Source organism: Meriones unguiculatus, chromosome 4 (genome assembly GCF_030254825.1).
Source record: "Meriones unguiculatus strain TT.TT164.6M chromosome 4, Bangor_MerUng_6.1, whole genome shotgun sequence".
Lineage (NCBI taxonomy): Eukaryota > Metazoa > Chordata > Mammalia > Rodentia > Muridae > Meriones > Meriones unguiculatus.
In genome coordinates this window covers 35,128,024-35,149,132 of record NC_083352.1, presented here as the reverse complement: position 1 = coordinate 35,149,132, position 21,109 = coordinate 35,128,024, and the positions used below count along the sequence as shown (strand labels likewise).

At 37.2% G+C, this 21,109-nt stretch overlaps 1 protein-coding gene across 1 annotated transcript; it reads left to right on the top strand.

Annotated features, from left to right (window-relative positions):
* The first annotated feature begins 17,946 nt into the window (after positions 1 to 17,946).
* On the top strand, positions 17,947 to 20,411 carry LOC110562975 (disintegrin and metalloproteinase domain-containing protein 26A-like). The gene has a single exon (XM_021659907.2). It carries the CDS (start codon positions 18,051 to 18,053, stop codon positions 20,193 to 20,195), a length of 2,145 nt encoding a protein of 714 aa, XP_021515582.2. The 5' UTR covers positions 17,947 to 18,050; the 3' UTR covers positions 20,196 to 20,411.
* Positions 20,412 to 21,109: the final 698 nt, after the last annotated feature.

The window sequence follows — 21,109 nt, the reverse complement described above, 5'->3', positions numbered from 1 at the left end:
TGATAGGGCAGCCCAGATAAGGGAAAGGGATCTAGTGGCAGGAAACTGAGTTGAAGATAATCCCAACCCCCATTGTTAGAGGACCTACAGGTCGACTACACTGCATATCTGCTACCTATGTGTAGGGTGTCTAGGTCCAGCCCATGCAAGCTCTTTGATTAGTGGTTAAGTCTCTGTGAGCCCCCATGGGTCCAGGTTAGTTGTGTATGTAGTTCTATATGTCTTTTTGTCCTTGATTACTCCAGCTCCCTCTATCCTTCCTCCCACTCTTCCGTAGAACTCCCCAAAATGTGTCTTGCCTACAAGAGGCATACGAGTAAAATCGGTGCATAGATTGAGGAATGGCAAACTATTGACTGGCCCAATTTGTGAGCCACCCCGTGGGAGAGAGCTAACTCCTGTCATTATGAATGATACTCTGCTATGCCTGCTGTCAGGAGCCTAGCAGGACTGTCTTCTAAGAGGCTTCATCCAGCAGCTGATGGAAACAGGCACAGAGACCCACAGCCAAAGAATAGGCAGAGTCTATAAGAAAAGGGAAAATAAACATCCTTTTCTTGGTCATGATTTTCATGGACTTGCAATTAGGATGATGTTGGGTATTGGTTTGTTGCATAACATCTTTTTAAATTTTTTTAAATATTAATCACAGGTTATTTACTTTGTATCCCAGCTGTAGCCCCCTCCCTCATTCCCTCCCAATGCCACCATCCTTCCTTCATCTCCTCTCTATTCCTTTCCAAGTCCACTGCTAGGGGAGGTCCTCCTCCCCTTCCATCTGACACTAGCTTATCAGGTATCTTCAGTACTGGCTGCAATGCCCTCCTCTGTGGCCTAGCAAGGCTACTTCTCCCTTGAGGGCTGGGAGAGGTAAAGGAGCCAGTCCTTGAGTTCATGTCAGAAATAGTTCCTGTTCCCCTTACTAGGGAAACCCACTTGGATACTGAGCTACCATGGGCTATATCCGAGCAGGGGTTCTAGGTTATATCCATATATGGTCATTGGTTGGAGAAACAGTCTCATAGAGGACCCGCGTGCCCTGATATATTTTGACTCTACCTAGCAGCATATCAAAGCAGATGCTGAGACTGATAACCAAACCTTTGGTAGAGTGCAGGGAATCATATGATAAAAGGGGGAGTTAATATGACAGGGAGAGGACAAGAGCTCCACAAGGACAAAATAGATCAGGGCACATCATCTTTTTTTTTTTTTTTTGTATTGAAATGTGTACTGTGTCCCTACTTTATGGAGAACAACTTTTGCTAAAGGCCTGTTCTGTGGCTAAGGAAATGATCAGGTTTCTGTCCTTTATTTATATAGTGGTGGTGGTGGTGGTGGTGGTGGTGGTGTGTGTGTGCATGAGCATATTTGTATATGTATGCATATGTTGAAAAATCCCTGTGCCTTTGAGATGATGTTGACTTGATAATGTTGTATAATATTTTAATATGTTCTTATCTTTGATGTCAAGTTTTTATTGAAAAATTGTGTGCATATATATGTACATATATCTATCTATTATTATTATTCTGCCACACAGTACATTCTATCAGTTCCTTCTCCTTCCTTGCATTCCTTCCAGGTACTCCTGACCTCTCTCCTCCAGTTCTAACCCTTCACCTCCCTTCAGAAAACAGCAGACCTTCCAGAGATATCAACAGATCACTGCATAACAAGTTACAATAAAACTAAGCACAATAAAACATATAAAATGAATATATGAAATAAATCATATATATATATATATATATATATATATATATATATATATATATATAAAACAAGGCTGGATGAAACAACCCAGTAGAAGAAAAAATTGCCCCAATGTCCCAAGAGCAGGTGAAAGTGTCAGAGATACCCCTTCCTGTTATTAGGTATCCCAAAAGAAAACCAAGCTATACAACCATAACATATATGCAAAGGACCTAGTGCAGACACATGTGGGCCCCATGATGGTCACCCAATGAACACTATAGGTCGTAATTTATTTTACCTCTATTCAATTTCTGTAGGTTTTATATACACCTATAAATTTAGTCATTATTTTTCAGATTTTCAAATTTGATGATGTTTTTAAAGTCATCATATATATATATATATATATATATATATATATATATATATATATGAATTTTCTCAGTTTCAATGTTTAATGTTTTTTCAGGAGTCCTAAAAATATCCCAAGCTAAACAATCATAAAATGTATGCAGAAGACTTCATGCAGACCCGTGTAGGCTCATTGACTGACCCTTCAGTCTCTGTGAACCCCTACCAGGCCTGCTTAGTTGACACAACTAAGCAGAAGTGGGCTGCATACAACCAAATCTTAATTCCATTGGTGCTAATAATTCTTTCCTTTGCATACAGTTTTTCAGTTTTATGATGTCTCATTTATTAACTGGTGGTCTTAGTCCCTGTGCTGTGCTCTGTTCAGAAAGTCTTTGCTGTGCCAATTAGTTCAAGGCAGTTCTCCACTTTATATTCTGTCAGGTCCAGTATATCTAGCCTTATGCTGAGGTGTTTGATCCATTAGGAGTTGAGCTTTGTGCGGGATGATAACATGAATTTATTTGCATTTGTTTACATGCAATCATCCAGTTTGACAAGTTCCATTTGTTGAAGATACTGTCATTTTTTTTTTCTCATGAGTATTTCTGGCTTCTTTATTTAAAAGTATGTGTCCATGTGTGTGTGGAACTATGTCTGAGATGTCAATTTAATTCCATTGAACAAATGTCAGTTTTTATGCCAATAACATGCTGTTTTAATTAATAGAGCTCGGTACTGAGATCTGGGATGGTGCCAACTCTAGGAGTTTTTTGGGGGGGGGTGTTTTTGGTTTTGAATTAGATTTTTTATACTGTATGGGTTTAGCTCCCCTGAATATTTTTGCATTTCTATATAAAGCTGAAATTTGGCCATTTGTTTATGTGTTGGATTATATTTATTTGATTTACATATGTTAAGTCATCCCAGCATATCTGGAAGAAAGCCTACTTGATCCTGGTGAACGGCCATTTTAATGGTTCCTTATATTTGCTTTGCAAGTATTTTATTGAGAATTTTACATTTATGTTTGTATGGAAACTAATGGACACACTTCTGTGCTTCTTTGTTGGTTCTTTATATGCTTTAATTATCAGGGTAATTTTGGCCTTGTAAAAAGAATTAAAATTTTTCCTTTTGTTTTTATTCTGTGGAATAATTTCAGGAGTATTGACACTGATTCTTCTTTGAAAATCTTGTAGAATTCTGTGTTAAAACCATCTGGCTCTGGGATTTTTTTTTTGTGGGGGTGGGAGAACTTTTAATTATTGTTTCTATTTCACTGGGAGTCATTGGTCAGTTTAAATTACTTTTCTCATCTTGATTTAAATTTAGTAGGTGGTACATATTAAAAATAATTATTAGATACTTTTGGATTTTCCAATGTGGTAGAGAACAAATTTTAAAGTATGGCCATATAATTCTCTAGATTTCCTCAGAGAGTCTTATTATACAGACCCTTTCATCTCTACTTTGGTTAATTTGGGCCTTCTCCCTGTGCTTTGTAGTTAATTTGGCTAAGGGTTTGTCAATCTTACTGATTTTTCTCAAACAACTCTTTGTTTCATTGATTCTTTGTACTTTTTTTGTTTTGTTTTTATTATATTGTTTTCAGCTCTGGTATTTCTTGCCATCTACTCCTTTTGTGCGCTATTTTTTCCTTTTGTTCTAGAGCATTCAGGTTATGGAAGGATTTAGTGTTATGCACTTGCCCCTTAGAACTGCCTTCATATGTGTCCCATAAATTTGGGTTTGTTGTGTATTTAATATCATTCAATTCTAAACAGTTTTTAATTTCTTTCTTAATTTTTATCTCGTTCCCTTTCATTCTGTAATGAGTTATTCTGTGTCCATGTGTTTGTAAGCTTTCCTTTGCTTCTGTTGGTGATGTCCAGGTTTAATGCATGGGGATCAGATAGGATACAGGATGATATTTCAATTTTCTAGTTCCTGTTAAGATTGACTTTGTGTCTGAATGCCGGGTTAATTTTGGAGAAAGTTACATGAGCTGTGAAGAAGAAGGTTTATTCTTCTGTGTTTGAATGAAATGTTCTGTGATCATCACTTAGGTCCATTTGGTGTATAACGTCAGTTAGCTATAGATTTTCTCCCCTTAGTTTTTATCTCGTTGACATATGTATCAGTGAGAGTAAGGTACTGACGTTCTCTGGTATCTCTGTATGAGGGTCACTGTGATCTTATCTGTAGTGTTGTTTCTTTTATAAACTTGTGTGCACTTTTGTTTGGTACATAGTTGTCTAGAATTGCAATAGCCTCTTAGTTTTTCTTTCATGAGTACATATTTGTCTTTCCCTATATCTTCTTATTAGTTTTGGTTTGAAATCTATTTTGTCAGATATTAAAATGGTTAGACGAGCTGGTTTTTTGGATCCATTCTCTTGGAGTCTCTTTTTCCATTCTTGTACCCTGAGGTGATGTTTATTCTTGATGTAAAGTGTGTTTCTTGGATGTAGCAGCAGGATAGATCCTGTTTTTGAAACCAATCTGTTTGTTTATTTGTTTTTATTGGAGATTTGGGGCCTTTGACATTGAGCATTGTTTATCAATTCCTGTTATTTTGTTGTGGTGGGGGTACCCTCTGAATGTTGTTTGTTTGGTTTGTTTGATTGTTTTTGGCTTTTTGAGACAGGGTTTCTCTGTGTAGCCTTGGCTTTCCTGAACTCACTCTGTAGACCAGGCTGGCCTGTTTTTTATTGGCTAGTCTGATACCTATTTCTTCTGTTTTCTTGGTTGTTGTTAACCCCTTCAAGTTGTAAGCTTTTTTTTTTTTCTATATTTTGCTATAGAGGTGGGTTTGTAAATAGGCTACTTAAATTTGGTTTTATTCTGGAATGTCTTATTTTCTCCATTTATTGTGGTGGAAAGTTTTGCTGGGTATAGAAGCCTCAGCTGGCATGTGTGGTTTCTTAGAGTTTTTAAAATTTTTTTTGAAATTACCCCCATGGCTCCTTCCCTTCTCCCCTTCCAATCCCACCCTCTCTCTCCCTTCTCCACACATGCCTCTCCCCAAGTCCACTTATAGGGGAGATCTTCCTCTCCTTCCTTCTGATCCTAGTCTATCAGGTCTCATCAGGAGTAGCTATACTATCTTCCTCTGTGGCCTGGTAAGGCTGCTCCCCCCTCAGGTGGAGGTGATCAAAGAGCAGGCCAATCAGTTCATGTCAGAGACAGTCCCTGTTCCCATTACTATAGAACCCACTTGGACACTGAACTGACATGGGCAACATCTCTAATTAAAAAATGGGGTATGGAGTTAAACAGAGAATTCTCAACAGAGGAATATCGAATGGTCGAAAAAAGCTTAAAGAAATGCTCAACATCCTTAGTCATCAGGGAAACGCAAATCAAAATGACCCTGAGATTTCACCTTATACCCATCAGAATAGCTAAGATCAAAAACTCAAATGACAACACATGCTGGAGAGGTTGTGGAGAAAGGGGAACCCTCCTCCACTGCTGGTGGGAATGTAAACTTGTACAACCCCTCTGGAAAGCAATCTGGTGCTTTCTCAGACAATTAGGAATAGCCACTTCCTCAAGATCCAGCTATACCACTTCTAGGCGTATATCCAAAAGATGTTCAAGTACACAATAAGGACATTTGCTCAACCATTTTTGTAGCAGCTTTATTTCTAATAGCCAGAAGCTGGAAACAACCAAGATGCCCCTCAACTGAGGAATGGATACAAAAATTCTGGTCCATCTACACAACGGAATATTACTCAGCAATAAAAAACAAGGAAATCATGAAATTTGCAGATATCTATTTCTTTTATTGTGTCTTTAGTGTCTATGATTTTGTGTTCCATCTCTTGTATTCCATTGCTAAGGCTTACCTTTGAGATTCCTGTTTGCATTCATAACTTTTTTATTTTCAGTTTCCCCTTAGTGTGGGAAATTTTTTTTGTCATCCCATTTTCACTTTCATATCTTGAGCTGTTTTCTTCATTTCATTCCATTGATGGTTTGTGTTTTATGTATTTCATTAAGTATTCATTCAAGTACTCTTTAAGGTCCTTGAGCATATTCAAATAGCTATTTTGAAGTCTTTATCTTGTGCTTTAGCTAGATTGCAATTCAACCCTACTATGGTATACTGTAGTAAGGTTGCTGGGTTTGGGTAGAAACATTGTCCTGGATGTTATTGATTTTATTTTATACTATTATCTAAGCATGCGGATTTCCAATGATTGTAATTATAATGGTTGATATCTGATCTTGTGCTTCTGAGTCACTGCCATGTGTAGTCACTCTGGGTCCTGAGGGAAAAAATGTTTCTAGGTATTGATATCTGACAAGAAGTTATGGGTAGGGGCTATGAAGATGAATGAGACGGTCTACAAGAGGAATGAAAGCTGGGTCTGCCAGGAGGATACGTTGAGTCCCTGTGGATTGGAGGCAGAATAAGAAGAGTGCCCTTACAAGAGGTCTGCCATGGAGAAGAGGATGAGTCTACATAATTGGAAATGGAGAACAGGAAAGGGAACAAACGTCACCTACTTGATTCCCAGGTCATGAGGCCAGACAGTGGTTTCCCCGGGGAAAGACTACCTCTGGAGGTTGACACTTCAAACAAACTAATGGAACAAGGGAGAAAGGTAACAGGAGCAGATATTGATAGTCACCTGGGAAAGGGGGCAGAGAGGAAAAGGAGGCTTTTGTTTTTGAATCCTGCTTTAATCTGTGGCAGTCAGATAAATACAAGTTGTGAATTGAATTTTCCTATATTTGCTGAGACTTGTTTTGTGTACTGACAGGTGGTATATTTGAAGATTATTCATTGTTATTAGAATACATTATTTGTATGTGAAACCTGCAGATTTCACAACTTATTAATAATATGCTTTAAAGGCTTCCTTTTCATTTATCAAATTTTCAATATGTGTATTCTACTTCATTTTGGTTACTGTCGCCAAGAGTTTTATTTTGGTTGCCTATCCTTACCAAGAACCAAGATGTTTTGTTTTCTTCTGTTTTAATTTTTGTTATTTCCGTTTAATTTATTTCTGTAAAGTGTTAATTGCTTCTTTCCATCTTTGAATTTGGACTTTGGATTTCTTTCAGGGAATCAAGGTGTATTATTATTATTTACTTCATGTCTGTCTGTTTTCTTAATATGTGCAGTTACATCTCTAAGCTTTCCTTTTAGGACAGTTTTCATTGTATACCATAGACTTTGGAACATTGTTTTGCCCCGTTTCTTTCTTGATGTCTCAAATGATCCTATTTACTGGTCAATAAAGGTCTTATGGATGATTGTGGATTCTCTGTCTAGTGTTTTCCTGCAGTTATCACCACCAGCTTAGTAAATTCATTTACAGACCTTGCTTCTTGCAAGAAATATGTTTGCATACATTATATTCATCATTTTTATAAATGAAGTATCTATACTAGGGATTCTGAATACATCACGTCCTTGCATCCCTACCGAGGCTCGAAAAGACAATTTTTTTACTGAAGGGTTGGTTTTGTTAATGTGTAGTTTCTTGAGTCCTTTGCATAACCTAGGAGATAATCCTCTGTCAAATATTTAACTCATGAAATATTTCTTGTATTATATAGACATTTGATTTATACTTTATTATATGCAAATGTTTTATTTTGATGGGGTTTTATATATCCACTATTGTTTTTCTGAGTAATCAGTCTAATTTACAAAGTCCTTACCTAGGTAAATGTCTTAAAGGTTACTCCCCACATTTTCTTCCATGAGTTACAGAGTTTCAGACATTACAGAAAAACTTTGGTTCATTTGGAGTATTTTTTGTTTAACCAAAAGAATGAGCTGTTTTACTTGTACATGTTAACGTTGATTCAGATTAAATTCATGCAACAAATTCAAGGGTCAGTTTCCCATAAGAAGTTTTGAAAGAGGCATTTTGCAACCTCCTTTTAGATGTTCAGAAAGCACACAGGAGCCATATATATGTGCACATAAATAAACATGTATCATACACACACACATGTACATAACAGAGAATGATGTCTCCTCTTAACACTTAAGAGTGTGATGTATTCTGTTAAATTTATGATTTCACAACTGCATTAATGATTACCAAATGATGTAATACAGAGCACATCATCCAATGGTCACATCTTCATCCAGAACGTTACACTAACATTCATATGTTATTCACTAAGAACAAACCCCAACGATCCCAGTGAGATCTTACAACATGTATTACTCTTTATAGACACAAGTACATAGGTTGCACTTTTGTCAAAATGGATTTCTTAGTCCTTGTCTGCTGTGTTGACCTCTGCCACTCTGTGTGACTGACCTTCCAGCTCTTGGGTCACCCCCTCTTTCCTTAGTTATGCCCTTCATGAAAGCTAAAGTTATTTCTTTCCTCTCTGTTATCCCAATGACTTGGCACAAACTAAACATTCAATAAAAAGTTAATGGAGGAAGTCAGAATGTACATTCTTTTTCTTTGTTTTTTCCATTTATTTATTTTTTGTATTAATTACAGTTTATTGAATTTGTATCTCACCTGTAACCCATCCCTCATCCCCTCCCAATCTTATCCACCTTCTCTCATCTCCCTCCTTGCCTCTTTACAAGTCCACTGATAGAAGAGATCCTCCTCTCCTTCCATCTTACCCTAGCCTATCAGATCTCAAAAGGACTGGATAAATTGTCCTTTGTGGCCTGGGCAAGGCTGCTTCTACTCAGGGGAAGGTGATCAAAGATCCAGCCAATGATTTCATGTCAGAGACTAGGGAACTCACTTGAGGATTAAGTACAGGGGTTCTTGGTTATTTCCATGAATGGTCCTAGGTTGGAATACCAGTCTCAGAAAAGATCTCTGTGCCCAGATTTTCTTGTTTCCATGAATGGTCCTAGGTTGGAATACCAGTCTCAGAAAAGATCCCTGTGCCCAGATTTTCTTGTAACATATTTAGTGTGTCTGGTTTTATGTTGAGGCCTTTGATCCACTTGGACTTTAGTTTGTACACAGTGATAACTATGGATCTATTTGTATATTTCTACATTTAGACCAGCACCATTTGTTTAAGATGCTGCATTTTTCCATTGTATGGTTTTGATATCTTTGTCAAAAATCAAGTATCCATAACTGTGTGGGTTTATTTCTGGGTCTTCTATTTGATTCCATTGATCCACCATTCTGCTTCTATGCCAATACCATACAGTTTTTATTACTATTGCTCTACAGTACAACTTGAGATCAGAGATGGAGATACCCCCAGACAATATTTTGTTCTATAGGATTGTATTCACAATTCTGGGTTTTTTGCTTTTCCATATGAAATTAAGGATTGTGCTTTCAAGGTCTGTAAAGAATTGTTGGTATTTTGATGGGAATTGCATTGAATCTGTAGATTGTTTTTGGCAGGATGGCCATTTTCACTATATTAATCCTGCTGATCTATGAGCCTGGGAGATTTTTTCATCTTCTGATATCTTCTTCAATTTCTTTCCTCACACACTTGAAGCTTTTTTAAAACAGACATTTCAATTGTTTGGTTAGAGTCACCCCAATGTACTTTATGTTATTAGTGGCTATTGTGAAGGGTATAGTTTCCCTAATTTCTTTCTCAGCAGTGTTGAATTTTATTATACAGGACAGCTACTGATTTTATTTTAGTTAATTTTGTATCTAGCCACTTTACTGAAGCTGTTTTTCAGGTGAAAGAGTTCTCTGGTTGAATTTTTGGGATCACTCAGGTATACTATCATATCATCTGCAAATGGTGATATTTTGACTTCTTCCTTTCCAATTTGTATCCCCTTGATCAACTTTAGTTGTCTTATCGCTCTAGCTAGGACTTCAAGTACTTTGTTGAAGAGATAGGGAGACAGTGGGCAGCCTTGCCTTGACCTTGATTTCAGTGGGATTTATTTACGTTTCTCTTTGTTTAGTTTGATGTTGGCTATTTCCTTGCTGTATATTCTCTTTACTATGTTTAGGTATGTGCCTTGTATCTCTTATCTCGCCAAGACTTTAAACATGAATTGATATCAAATGCTTTTTCAGCATCTAAGGAGATGATCATGTGGTTTTTCTCCTTCAGTTTCGTTATATGGTGGATTATACTGATGGATTTCTGTATTTTGAACCACCCCTGCATGCCTGGGATGAAGCCTTCTTGATCGTGGTGGATAATATCTTTTATGTGTTCTTGGATTCGGTTTGCAATTATTTTATTGAGTATTTTTGCATCAATGTTCATAAGAGAGACAGGTCTGAAGTTTTCGGTCTTTATGTGGTTTAGGTATCAAGGTGACTGCAGCTCCATAGAATGAATTTGGTAATGTTCTTTCTGCTTCTATTTTGTTGAATAATTTGAAGAAAAATGGAATTAGCTCTTTTTTGAAGGTTTGGTAGAATTCTGCACTGAAATCACCTGGTCCTGGGCTGGCTTTCTTTCTTTCTTTCTTTCTTTCTTTCTTTCTTTCTTTCTTTCTTTCTTTCTTTCTTTCTTTCTTTCTTTCTCTCTCTCTCTCTTTCTTTCTTTTTTTTTTTAGAAAGTAGATTTTGATGACTGCTTCTATTTTCTTGGGGCATATAGGATTATTTAATCTATTTACCTGATTTTTATTTAATTTTGTTAAGTGGAATCTATCAATGAAATTGTCCATCTCATTTAGATTTTCAAATTTTGTGGCATATTGGCTTTTGTTGTAAAACCTAATGATTATTTGGATTGTTTAGATTTCTTCAGTGTCTTTCGTTATGTCCCCCTTTTCTTTTATGATTTTGCTCATTAGGATGGTTTCTCTTTGCCATTTAGTTAGTTTGGCTAAGGGTTTGTCTATCTTGTTTATTTTCTCAAACAATGACCTCTTGGTTTCATTGATTCTTTGAATTGTTTTCTTTGTTTATGATTCATTAATTTCAGCTCTGAGTTTGATTATTTCCAATTATGTACCCCTCTTGGGTGTGTCTGCTCTTTTTTTCTAGGACTTTTAGGTGTGTCATTAAGTTCCTTGTATGAGATGTCTCAAACTTCTTTCTAGAGACACCTAGCACTATGAACTGTCCTTTTAGCATTGTTTTCCTTGTGTCCCATAAGTTTCAGTAAGTTGTGGCTTCATTTTCATTGAATTTTAGGAAGTCTCTAAGTTCTTTTTTATTTCTTCCCTGACCAAGCTGTCATTGAGTAGAGAGTTATTTGTTTCTTTATGTAGGTAAAGTTTTTGTTATTTCTGTTGTTGTTGAGTTCTAGTTTTAGGCCATGTGGTCTGACAGGATACAAGGGATTATTTCTATCTTTTTGTATCTGTTGAGGCTTTCTTTGTGCCTGACTATATGGTCAATTTTGGAGAAGGTTCTGTGATGTGCTGAAAAGAAGGTATACTCTCTTAAGTTAGGATGAAAAGTTCTGTAGACATCTATTAGGTCCATTTGATTTAGGACCTCAGTTACTGTCATTATTTCCCTATTTGGCTTCTGTCCAGATGATCTGTCCCTTGGTGAGAGTGGACTGTTGAAGTCTCCCACTATTAAGGTGTAGGGATCCTTATGTGATTTAAGCTTTAATAATGTTTCATTTAAAAATGCTGGAGCCCTTGTATTTGGGGCGTAGATGTTCATGATTGTGGTGTCCTCCTGGTGGATTTTTCACTTGATGAGAATGAAGAGCTGTCCTCATCTTTTTGATTAATTTTGGTCTAAAGTCTATGTTATTAGATATTAGGGTAGCTACTCCAGCTTGTTTTCTGGGCCAGTTTGCTTGAAAAACATTTCTATATTAAATTTATTCATTTTTTATTAATCACTGTTCATTCACTTTGTATTCCAGCTGTATCCCCCTCTCTCATTCCCTCCCAATCCTATCCAACTTCCCTCTTTTTCTCCTATGCTCCTACCCAAGTCCATTGATAGGGGAGGTACCCTCTCCTTCCATATGATCCTCCATCCCTTTACACTGAGGAGTGTAGGTGAGAGGGATCAGATGCCTGGCTGCTAGGATAGAGGGACCCTGAGTCTGGGGCTCTGCATGCACTCACTTGAAGGCACACTCACTAGCTGGCTGGCCTAATCAGAAAGCAGAGGAGATCCCCCGTTATCTACTCTCAGTTTTGGGCCCACAGGGGCAAATGAGAGTGTAGGAGATCTGTCAGCTCAGTTTTGTCCACTGTTGGGCTCTGGGCAGGGAGACCCGTACTTTTGGTGCCACCTCTGTAGTCTCAGTCACTGAACAGAGAGGTTCCTGTTTGGGTTAGCTGCTACCCTCCGCAGCTACAGACCCAGGAGGCTAGTAATGCCATCACCTACACCATCTCAGTCACTGAGCAAGAAGGCTCATGCCTGGGGCAATCAGTGCAATCTCAGCAAAGCAGGGAGGCTCATGCTTGGGAAAAGGGGCAGTGTAGAAGGGGGTTGAATATTTGCCACTCTCAGTCCCCAGAGATGTCCATGGGTGACCTGGTTCCAAACTGACCCAGCTCATGGGTTGTCCCCACTCACTCAGGAAGCCTCAATGTGGATGTTCTGGCTCCAGCTGCCCATCCACTCATCAATTTCAGAGTTTCAGATTCTGTGCCCCTCAGATATGGTGCATGCTGGTCACTGCCATCTTGGACACCCCCTCTTGTTTTTGTTGTTGTTGTTTTGTTTCATTTTGTTTAATTTTGAAGTCGAGCATGAGGTAGACATAAGGATCATTTTTCCCCTCATATATAAATATACCTTTTTTTTGTCAGCATCATTTGCTAAAGATTTTGGCTTTTCTCCAATGTTGTGAATTAAGCATCTGTTTAAAAATCAAGTGACCATAACTGTCAGAAAATATGTTTGAGTCTTCTGGATTATTAGTGTATGTTTCTTTTTTTTTTCCACTCAGAAACAAGGTGATTTTGTCACTAGAGACCTAAATCAGGCACAGTGACACTTTGGGCAATGTTTTTACTTGGGACTATGTTGGCTATCCAGGCTCTATATTGATTCCAAATCAATTTCAGCATTCTTTTGCTGGATCTGTGAAGAATTTCACTAGAATTTTTATGAGAACTGCATTGAATTTGTAGAAGTTTTTTTGTTTGTTTGTTTGGTGGCCATATTCACTTTATCAATTATTCCAACCCATGATCATAGGAGGTCCAGAAAGATAAAAATCTTTTTCTGTTTTTTTTTTTTTCTGTGTTTTACTTTATTTACAAATTTGCTCATTGTAGAGATTTTTCACTTCTGTTCAGAATGACTCCATGCTGGTTTGTTTTTGTAGATATTTTAAATTATTTTTTTTTTAGTTTCTTTGTTAGCATGGTTTTATTTATAAAGAAACTGCTTATTTTTTTAAAAAAAGTCTGCTTGCAGGATAATTTAAACACATATCTGTCATTTTTTCTTGTGTTGTCTAAATTCTCTTTCCCTTTGACCTCATGAATTTATATTATACGATTGGATCATCATTTTAGTGAAAATTGATTGGTGATTTAGTCATAGTTTATATGAAATTTTCTTTGGGTTCATTATACTATTTTGTTTCATTATGTTTTGGGAAGCTCTTTCCAAGCTCTTTGAGTGCTCCTCTGCAACATTGTCCTTTTGTTTTTGAGAGAGAATCTCTCACTTAACCTTATGCTCACCTTTTCTATTAGAGTTGCTGGCTAGACACTCACAGGATCTGCTTGCTTTCCTTCACTTTGAAGAGCTACTGCTAGAGACACATCTATCATGTCCAACCTCTTGTCTGGCTCTGGAAATCTGAACTCAGATGTTGCTTCTATTGTTTTGTTGATGCTGCAAGCACTTGGTCCAGGGTGCTCTTTCCATAGCTCCAGCTCTTGGTGATGGGTGTTGTTCTCTCTCTCTTTCTTTAATTACTCATATAATATATTTGGGTCACATAATTTTCCTTACACAAACTTCTTCCAGATTCCTTGACATGTATGTAAATTCATAAAAATGCCCAACTCAAATTTAAACTCCATTCTCTCTCTGTCTCTCTGTCTCTCTGTCTCTCTGTCTCTCTCTCTCTCTCTCTCTCTGTCTCTCTCTCTCTCAGACACACACACACACCCAAACACATGATGAACAAAAATAATAAGGAGTCTATTTGATGCTGGCCAACTATGGCTCAACATTTTCCCTTTTCTAGACTAGATCTGATAAGCACAATGTCATCCTATTGAAGAATTCTGATTTTTATCTCTCCCAGAAGCTATCAATTACAAATAGCTTATATAGGAGTTTGGACTTTGTGCCCATTTCCCAATATCCTGCCAAGATTTGATCTGTCTGAAGTTGTGCAGAGTTTTGGTGTGCTATCTCTGTCTGTGTAAGTTCTTGTGTGTATCAGCCCAACTGTGTCTGGAAAATGCTACTTCCTTGGATTCATCCACCTCCTCTAGCTCTTGCAACCTTTCTGCCTTCTCTTCCATATAGACACATGGGACGTTGAAGGTAAGGGAATAATATAGACATCCCATTTAGGGCTGTCTAAATGAGGTCCTGGTCTGGGTCTCCATGTTAAGTGTCATGCTCTGATCTGCAAGTATAGCATAGCATTATTAGGAGTCATTTCAGTTCTCGTTAATTAAGCAGAATGTGTGTTGTAGGTTTTCCCCAATTACACATGAGAACTCTAGTTACAAATTCTTAACCACTTCGCAGTGTCAGGTGTGGATTCAGTCTCATGGAGTGGGCCTTAAAGACAATAACAACTTGGGTGGCTTACACTTATGTCCTCTGTGGCTTTATTGCACCAGAGGAGGATATAGTGTACCAGGAGGTTACTATTGTAGCTTGCAAAGTCCACAGTTGCTGGGATTAGTGGCTTCCAGCACCATGAATACTAGCCAATAGGAGAGAAGATTCTAGTTAGATATTAGTCCAAATTTTCCTTAGCTGAGCTATAAGTACATTATTTCTTCAGCAATCAGTTCTTACTAGTAGGTTGTGAAGAATTGCCAATTGCATTGGCAGTAGTCTATAATATTTGGGATTTGTATGGGACTTTATTAGACAACAATTCAAAAATAAAAAATCCATTCTTGCTTCTGGAAGTGTAATTTGAAAAAAAAAACAAAGTGTCTATTTTAGTCACTGCATACCTCATTATATTACAATTCTATATAAACTCCATATATATGGAAGCTTTTATAGTGGATTTCCATGCAAATTTTCAATGGGCCGTTAGTGTTAGTTACCTCTCCTCATATCTTTTCCATTTCCCATTCCTTTCTCTATTTCATCCTCCTATTTTCATTTTCTGTTTACATAATTATAACACAATGTTTTATTTCTCCTTTATTGGGAGGAACCCCTCATATTCCTCCCTGGCCCTTTACTTGCTAATTAACTTATGTGGATAATCCAAAAGAAAGAAGAAATGCTAAGGCATAAAAGGTGCCATCCACAGAAAAGAGAAAACCTGAAATGTTTATTTTTCTAGGTCCATGTCTCTTCAATTAAAATGATTGTCTCTAGCTTCAGCTACTTATCTGCAACTTCCGTAATTTAGTTTTTCTTAACAATCGAACTATGTTATATAGATAAATATGCTACATGTTCATCCTCCATGCACGAGTCAATGGAAATCTAGGCTGTTTCAACTTTCTGCCTATTATAAGTAGAGCTGCAGTGAACATGTGTGAGCAGGTATCTCTCTAGAAAGATGTCAGCTGCTTTGGGTAGACAGTTTCGTGTGATAAAAATGGATCTTGGTGTAGTCAATAATTCTCAGCTTTTTGAGAAAACTCCATACTGATTTCCAGAGTGTCTCTGTAATTTTCTGCTCCCACCAGCAATGAAGGAGTGCTACCCTTAACTGACAGCTTCCCTAACATCTGCTGCTGTTTGTTTTATTAGTTGTGGACATGTTGATTTAGGTAAGATAAATTCTCAAGGTAGTTAGGACAGTCACTTAGGGAAGGAAGTCAGACTAACTGATGTGGAAGAGGAAACAAAGTAACTGACTGAAGCAGTAGATTAACTGTTGAGAAGAACCTCATCAGTTGCCAGGTTCCAGAGAAGCTCCTTTAGCTTGCACATGAATCTAGAACTTTGTCCGTGAGAGAAAAGAAATGAAAGAATTTATATTCTCATATGCATTCTCAAATAAAAAACACTTTGCTACTAAGATGGACTTTACAAATGTTTTATGAGCAAGGACATTAGAAGGAACCATCAGAGCACCTGATGGATAGTTTTTCAGAAAATTCAGTTGAAAGGACAGAAGCAAAAAATAATAAAAAAATATGATGTGGACAGACGGACAGACACATCCCTTAATTCCTTTCCAGATCGAGAATGGCCTTTCCTTTCATTATTTCCACTCTTCAACTTTTATTAATGTGGCTCTATAGTTTTTAGTGTGATAAATACATCCTAAATTATAGAGGACTTTGGTGATGAACTTGGTCAAGTTGTAGAAAGAAAAAAAGTACCAAATTTGGAGCGAAAATGTAATCTTTTCTCCATAGTTCTGAATGGTAGAATTTTTGCTAAAAGTAATTAAGCTAATGCAAGACTGGACTTGTTCAATTATTCATTAACGTGCTTTTCTTAGCATTCTGTTTATTACTCTGAAGTTTTAGTCATTAGTTCTGACATACATTTGTTAGTGCAATCTCAATATTACTGTTATTAGAAATAAATACATTTTCTTCATTCCACCAATCTACATGCTATAATAATTATTGAATCTAAATCAAAACAATATAGATAATCAATTAGCATGTCAGGATTTTAATCATGTTGATATTGATTTTAATTATTTTGATATTGTTCTTAAATACCTTGTATTGATTGTTTTTCTTTTGTAAGCTCTTGGCATTGTACTTAATAACACATTTCTTTCCTAACTTCATTTTTTTCAAATATTCATATACTAAGTTGAGGTTACGGGACTATGTAGATAGTTCAGTTGGTACACTAAAAGCATAGAAATGTGTGAATGATCCTTAACATCAATGTGAAAAGCTTCATGAACAAGGACATAATGATAAAGGACCATGGCCATCACTGCATCTGATGGTAAGTCTTTCAAGAGATTCAGTCAAAAGGAAAGAAGCCTCCAAATTTGGTGGTCTGTACTTGCAGGGCCAGGACTAGGGAGACAGAGACCTGCAGATTGTTAAGGCTTTCTGGATAGTCAACCTCCCTGCATGTCAGAAATCAATTCTGTGTCGAAAACCAAGAAGTGGGTAGTAACTTAGGAAAGCTATCTGAGGCTTATGCTTGGCCAGTACAAACACACAGACATTCACACTCACTTACACACTCATTTCAATACAAACATACAATAAATGGATAAGATATTAAAATTTAAGAACTAAATTAATAAACAAGGTATATAGTTTCTAGGGACCTACTTCAGGATGAACTGTGGCCTCTATGCAAATATTAGCAGGCACACAAGCTTCATATTCACACTACTGTACAAACTTTTATATACTAATAATAATATAGAAAATAAACATAAGAAACATGTTTAGCCAGGAGACGTTTCTGCCATGTGTAGCCACAGCAAGTCCATGATAGAAGGGAGCATATATTTACTCAATAAACAGGAAAGTGTTTAGTGTTTTAGAATGTAAATTAATATCACTGAGATATGAAAGCAAAGATAATGTTAGTTTTCAGCTGATGATCTGTCTAGATGATAAGGAAAACTTGAAAATTAAAGCATCAGAAACAATGTATTAAAGAGAGCAAGTTATTAAAAGCTGGGAGTTTATTAGAAATATATTTACACAGGATCAAGTATACTTTGCCACAACTAAGCAGAAAAGCCCATTAACACTGTTGCTGTACCTTGTAACAATCACTAATTGATTTTAGTCCTTCTCTGCTGTTTTATCTTCTAGCCTGACATGATCATGATTTACATATAACCATGTCTGACCTTCATTTCACTGTTTCTTTTAGTCCTGGTGACCTGATTAATCAACTCTACCTGAAGACACATCATTAAAGGCCGGTGCTGCATGCAACCAGACAAAGCAGGGTCTCGGAGAAAAAAGCTTTCTGGTGTCTGCAGCTGAAGCCTGTATCCACAAAAGGATCATGTTCCTTCAGTTCTGCCTGTACATATTGCTCTTCCCCTCTGCATGGTCATCAACAGGACATTCTAAATACAGTAGTCCTCCAGAAGTAGTGATACCCTTGAGGGCCACTGACACTCAGAAACATATTTCCCCAGACTGGCTGTCCTATAGTCTTCACTTTGGGGGACAGAGACACATTATTATCATGAAATCCAACAAAAACTTCATATCCAGAAACTTCTTACTATTTACCTACAGTGACCAAGGTGATCTCCTTTCAGACCAGCCTTTTGTGCAGAATGACTGCTACTACCACGGCTATGTGGATAAAGTCCCAGAATCTATGGTCATTATTAACACCTGTTTTGGGAATTTGCAAGGCATACTAGAAATAAATGGCACAATTTATGAAATTATGCCCAAGAACTCAACTTCTACATTTGAACACTTGCTTTACAAGTTGAATAGAGAGGAGTCAGAATCATTTCCTATGAGATGTGGGTTAACAGAAGAGGAAATAGCACGACAATTGAAGCTTCAAGAAAGTAAGGACACGATTCTAATGCAAGTCCCATATAAGAACTGGTGGACCCACCGCAAGCATCTTGAATATTTTGTGGTGATAGATAATAAGCGATATGTATATAAAAACAATAATGCCACAGCTTGTTTGCAAGAAATATTGCAAATTGTCAATGGAATAAATGGTTATTATCTTCAAATAGACACTGATGTGGCTCTAAGGGCACTGGAAATTTGGACTGTCTCAAACCATGTCAATGTAACACTTGCTATCAGTGAAGTTCTACGGGACTTCTGCAATTGGAAAAGAGCAAATGTTGACAAACGCACCAGAAGTGATATCATTCATCTTTTTGCCAGGCAAGGATATGGTATATATTTAGGACTAGCTTATGTAGGTACAGTTTGCAAAATATTTAATTGTGCAGTTAACAGTTTTATGGGAGATTCACCTCAAAGTATGGCATACGTTATAGCACATGAGATGGGTCATAATTTGGGTATGCCTCATGATGAAAAGCAATGCACTTGTGGGGGAGGAGACTGCATAATGGCCCCACACAAAACTAATGCCAATAAATTCAGCAACTGTAGTTATGAAAAAATGTTTTCAACAATTTCTAAGATAAATTGTTTGTACAATGTTCCACATATAGTACAAAAACTAACTGTGACTTCTGTGTGTGGGAATAATTTGACTGAAGAAGGAGAGCAGTGTGATTGTGGATCCCCTGAGTTATGTTTATCTAATGAATGCTGTAGCGGACAGTGTGTTTTGACACCTGATGCTCAATGTGATGTTGGGCTTTGTTGTGAAAACTGCAAGTTCTTGCCAACAGGCACAATGTGTAGACAACCAGAAAATGAATGTGACCTTCCAGAGTGGTGTAATGGCACTTCAGCAGCGTGTCCAGAAAATGTATATAAAGAGGACGGAAGCCCTTGCAAGGGTGATGGTTATTGCTATAAAATGGCATGCAATAAACGTCAAGAACAGTGTCAAAGTATTTTTGGCGCTACAGCCAGGAGTGCAAATGAGATTTGCTACATGGCAATGAACACACGGGGTGACCGATTTGGTAACTGTGGTAACGACAGCTATAACTATAAAAGGTGCAGTTACGATGATGTACTCTGTGGAAGGATTCAGTGTGAGAATGTGCAACAGATTCCACTTAGGAGAAACCACGAAACAGTGCATTGGATTCACTTTAGTAATATCACCTGCTGGTCTATGGATTTTCATTTTGGAAGTACCTTAGATGACAGTGGATCAGTGAGAGATGGCACTCCATGTGGGCTAAATCACTTATGCATTGCCAAGAAGTGTGTCAGAAAATCTGTTTTGTTAACTAACTGTTCAGAAGCTCTATGCCATATGCAAGGGATCTGCAACAGTAAACATCACTGCCATTGTGATGACGGATGGGAGCCACCATTCTGTCTATCACATGGCTACGGAGGTAGTATAGACAGTGGACCACCTCCAATGCCATTTTTTAATAAATCAAATAAGAGTATGTTCATTCTTGGTTTTGTAATCCTTCTTTCACTTTTGTTAATCTTTTTAATTTTCCTAATTCTGAGAAACAAATCAAGACAAGAAAACCATGAAGAATATGCAGAGTTTGAAAGTAAATAAACACGTGGGTCTGTAACAGTATCTAGAAGAAGACAAAATAAAAAGAAAACACAAAAGAAATAATAAATTATTTACCCTACAGAAAATCTATCATGTATTAGGTTTTAGACTTCTGAACATAAAAATAAACTGTGTGTGCAAGAAATCCCAGACTGGTAGTTCTAAAGACCTCCTGTGTTTAAGTATCAAAAGCATTTACCAACAAATAAAAATAAATTCTACCACATTCACACTGCTCTTTATTTTAAGCAATTTGTTGCCTTGTTTTCAACGGAATTTATGTCTGCCTTCTATGAGCATATGTCCAACCCTTGGTTCTGTGTATGTTTCTTTGCATTTTGTTTCTCTCAGTTCTAAATCCCGTCCGCTTTTCATTCTCTTTTGTCACATACAGAGAAGCCACCAAATAACATTTCCTCATGGCAAATCCTGTCCACTAAAATCTGCTGCTAGAAGAGCCAGAGTGAGATTTGAAACTTGAAAGAATGTTTGAGGTTCCTGTCATGATTGCTTCAGTCTCAATTGTCACCTTGGTGGAATCAGTAGTTCTCCCTGTGTAGGTGATTTTAACACAGATTCAAACACTCACCAACAGACTGGTCTAGTTAACTTTACTACTATTGCTGTTATTAAACACAATTACTAAGGCAACTTTTGGAGGAAAGAGTTTATTTGGCTTTCATTTCCTTATCATCTGTCATATAATGAAGTCACGATAGGAACTTAAACAGGGAAGGAACCTGGAAGCAGAAATTGAGGCAGAAGTCATGGAAGGGTGCTGCTTACTTTTTTCTCCTCCTGCTTACTCAGCCTGCTCTTTTATAGAACAAAGGATCAATATCTTAGAAGCAGCTTCACCAAAAATGGGCAGGGACCTCCCCAATCAATCACTAAATTAGAAAATGTTCTATAGG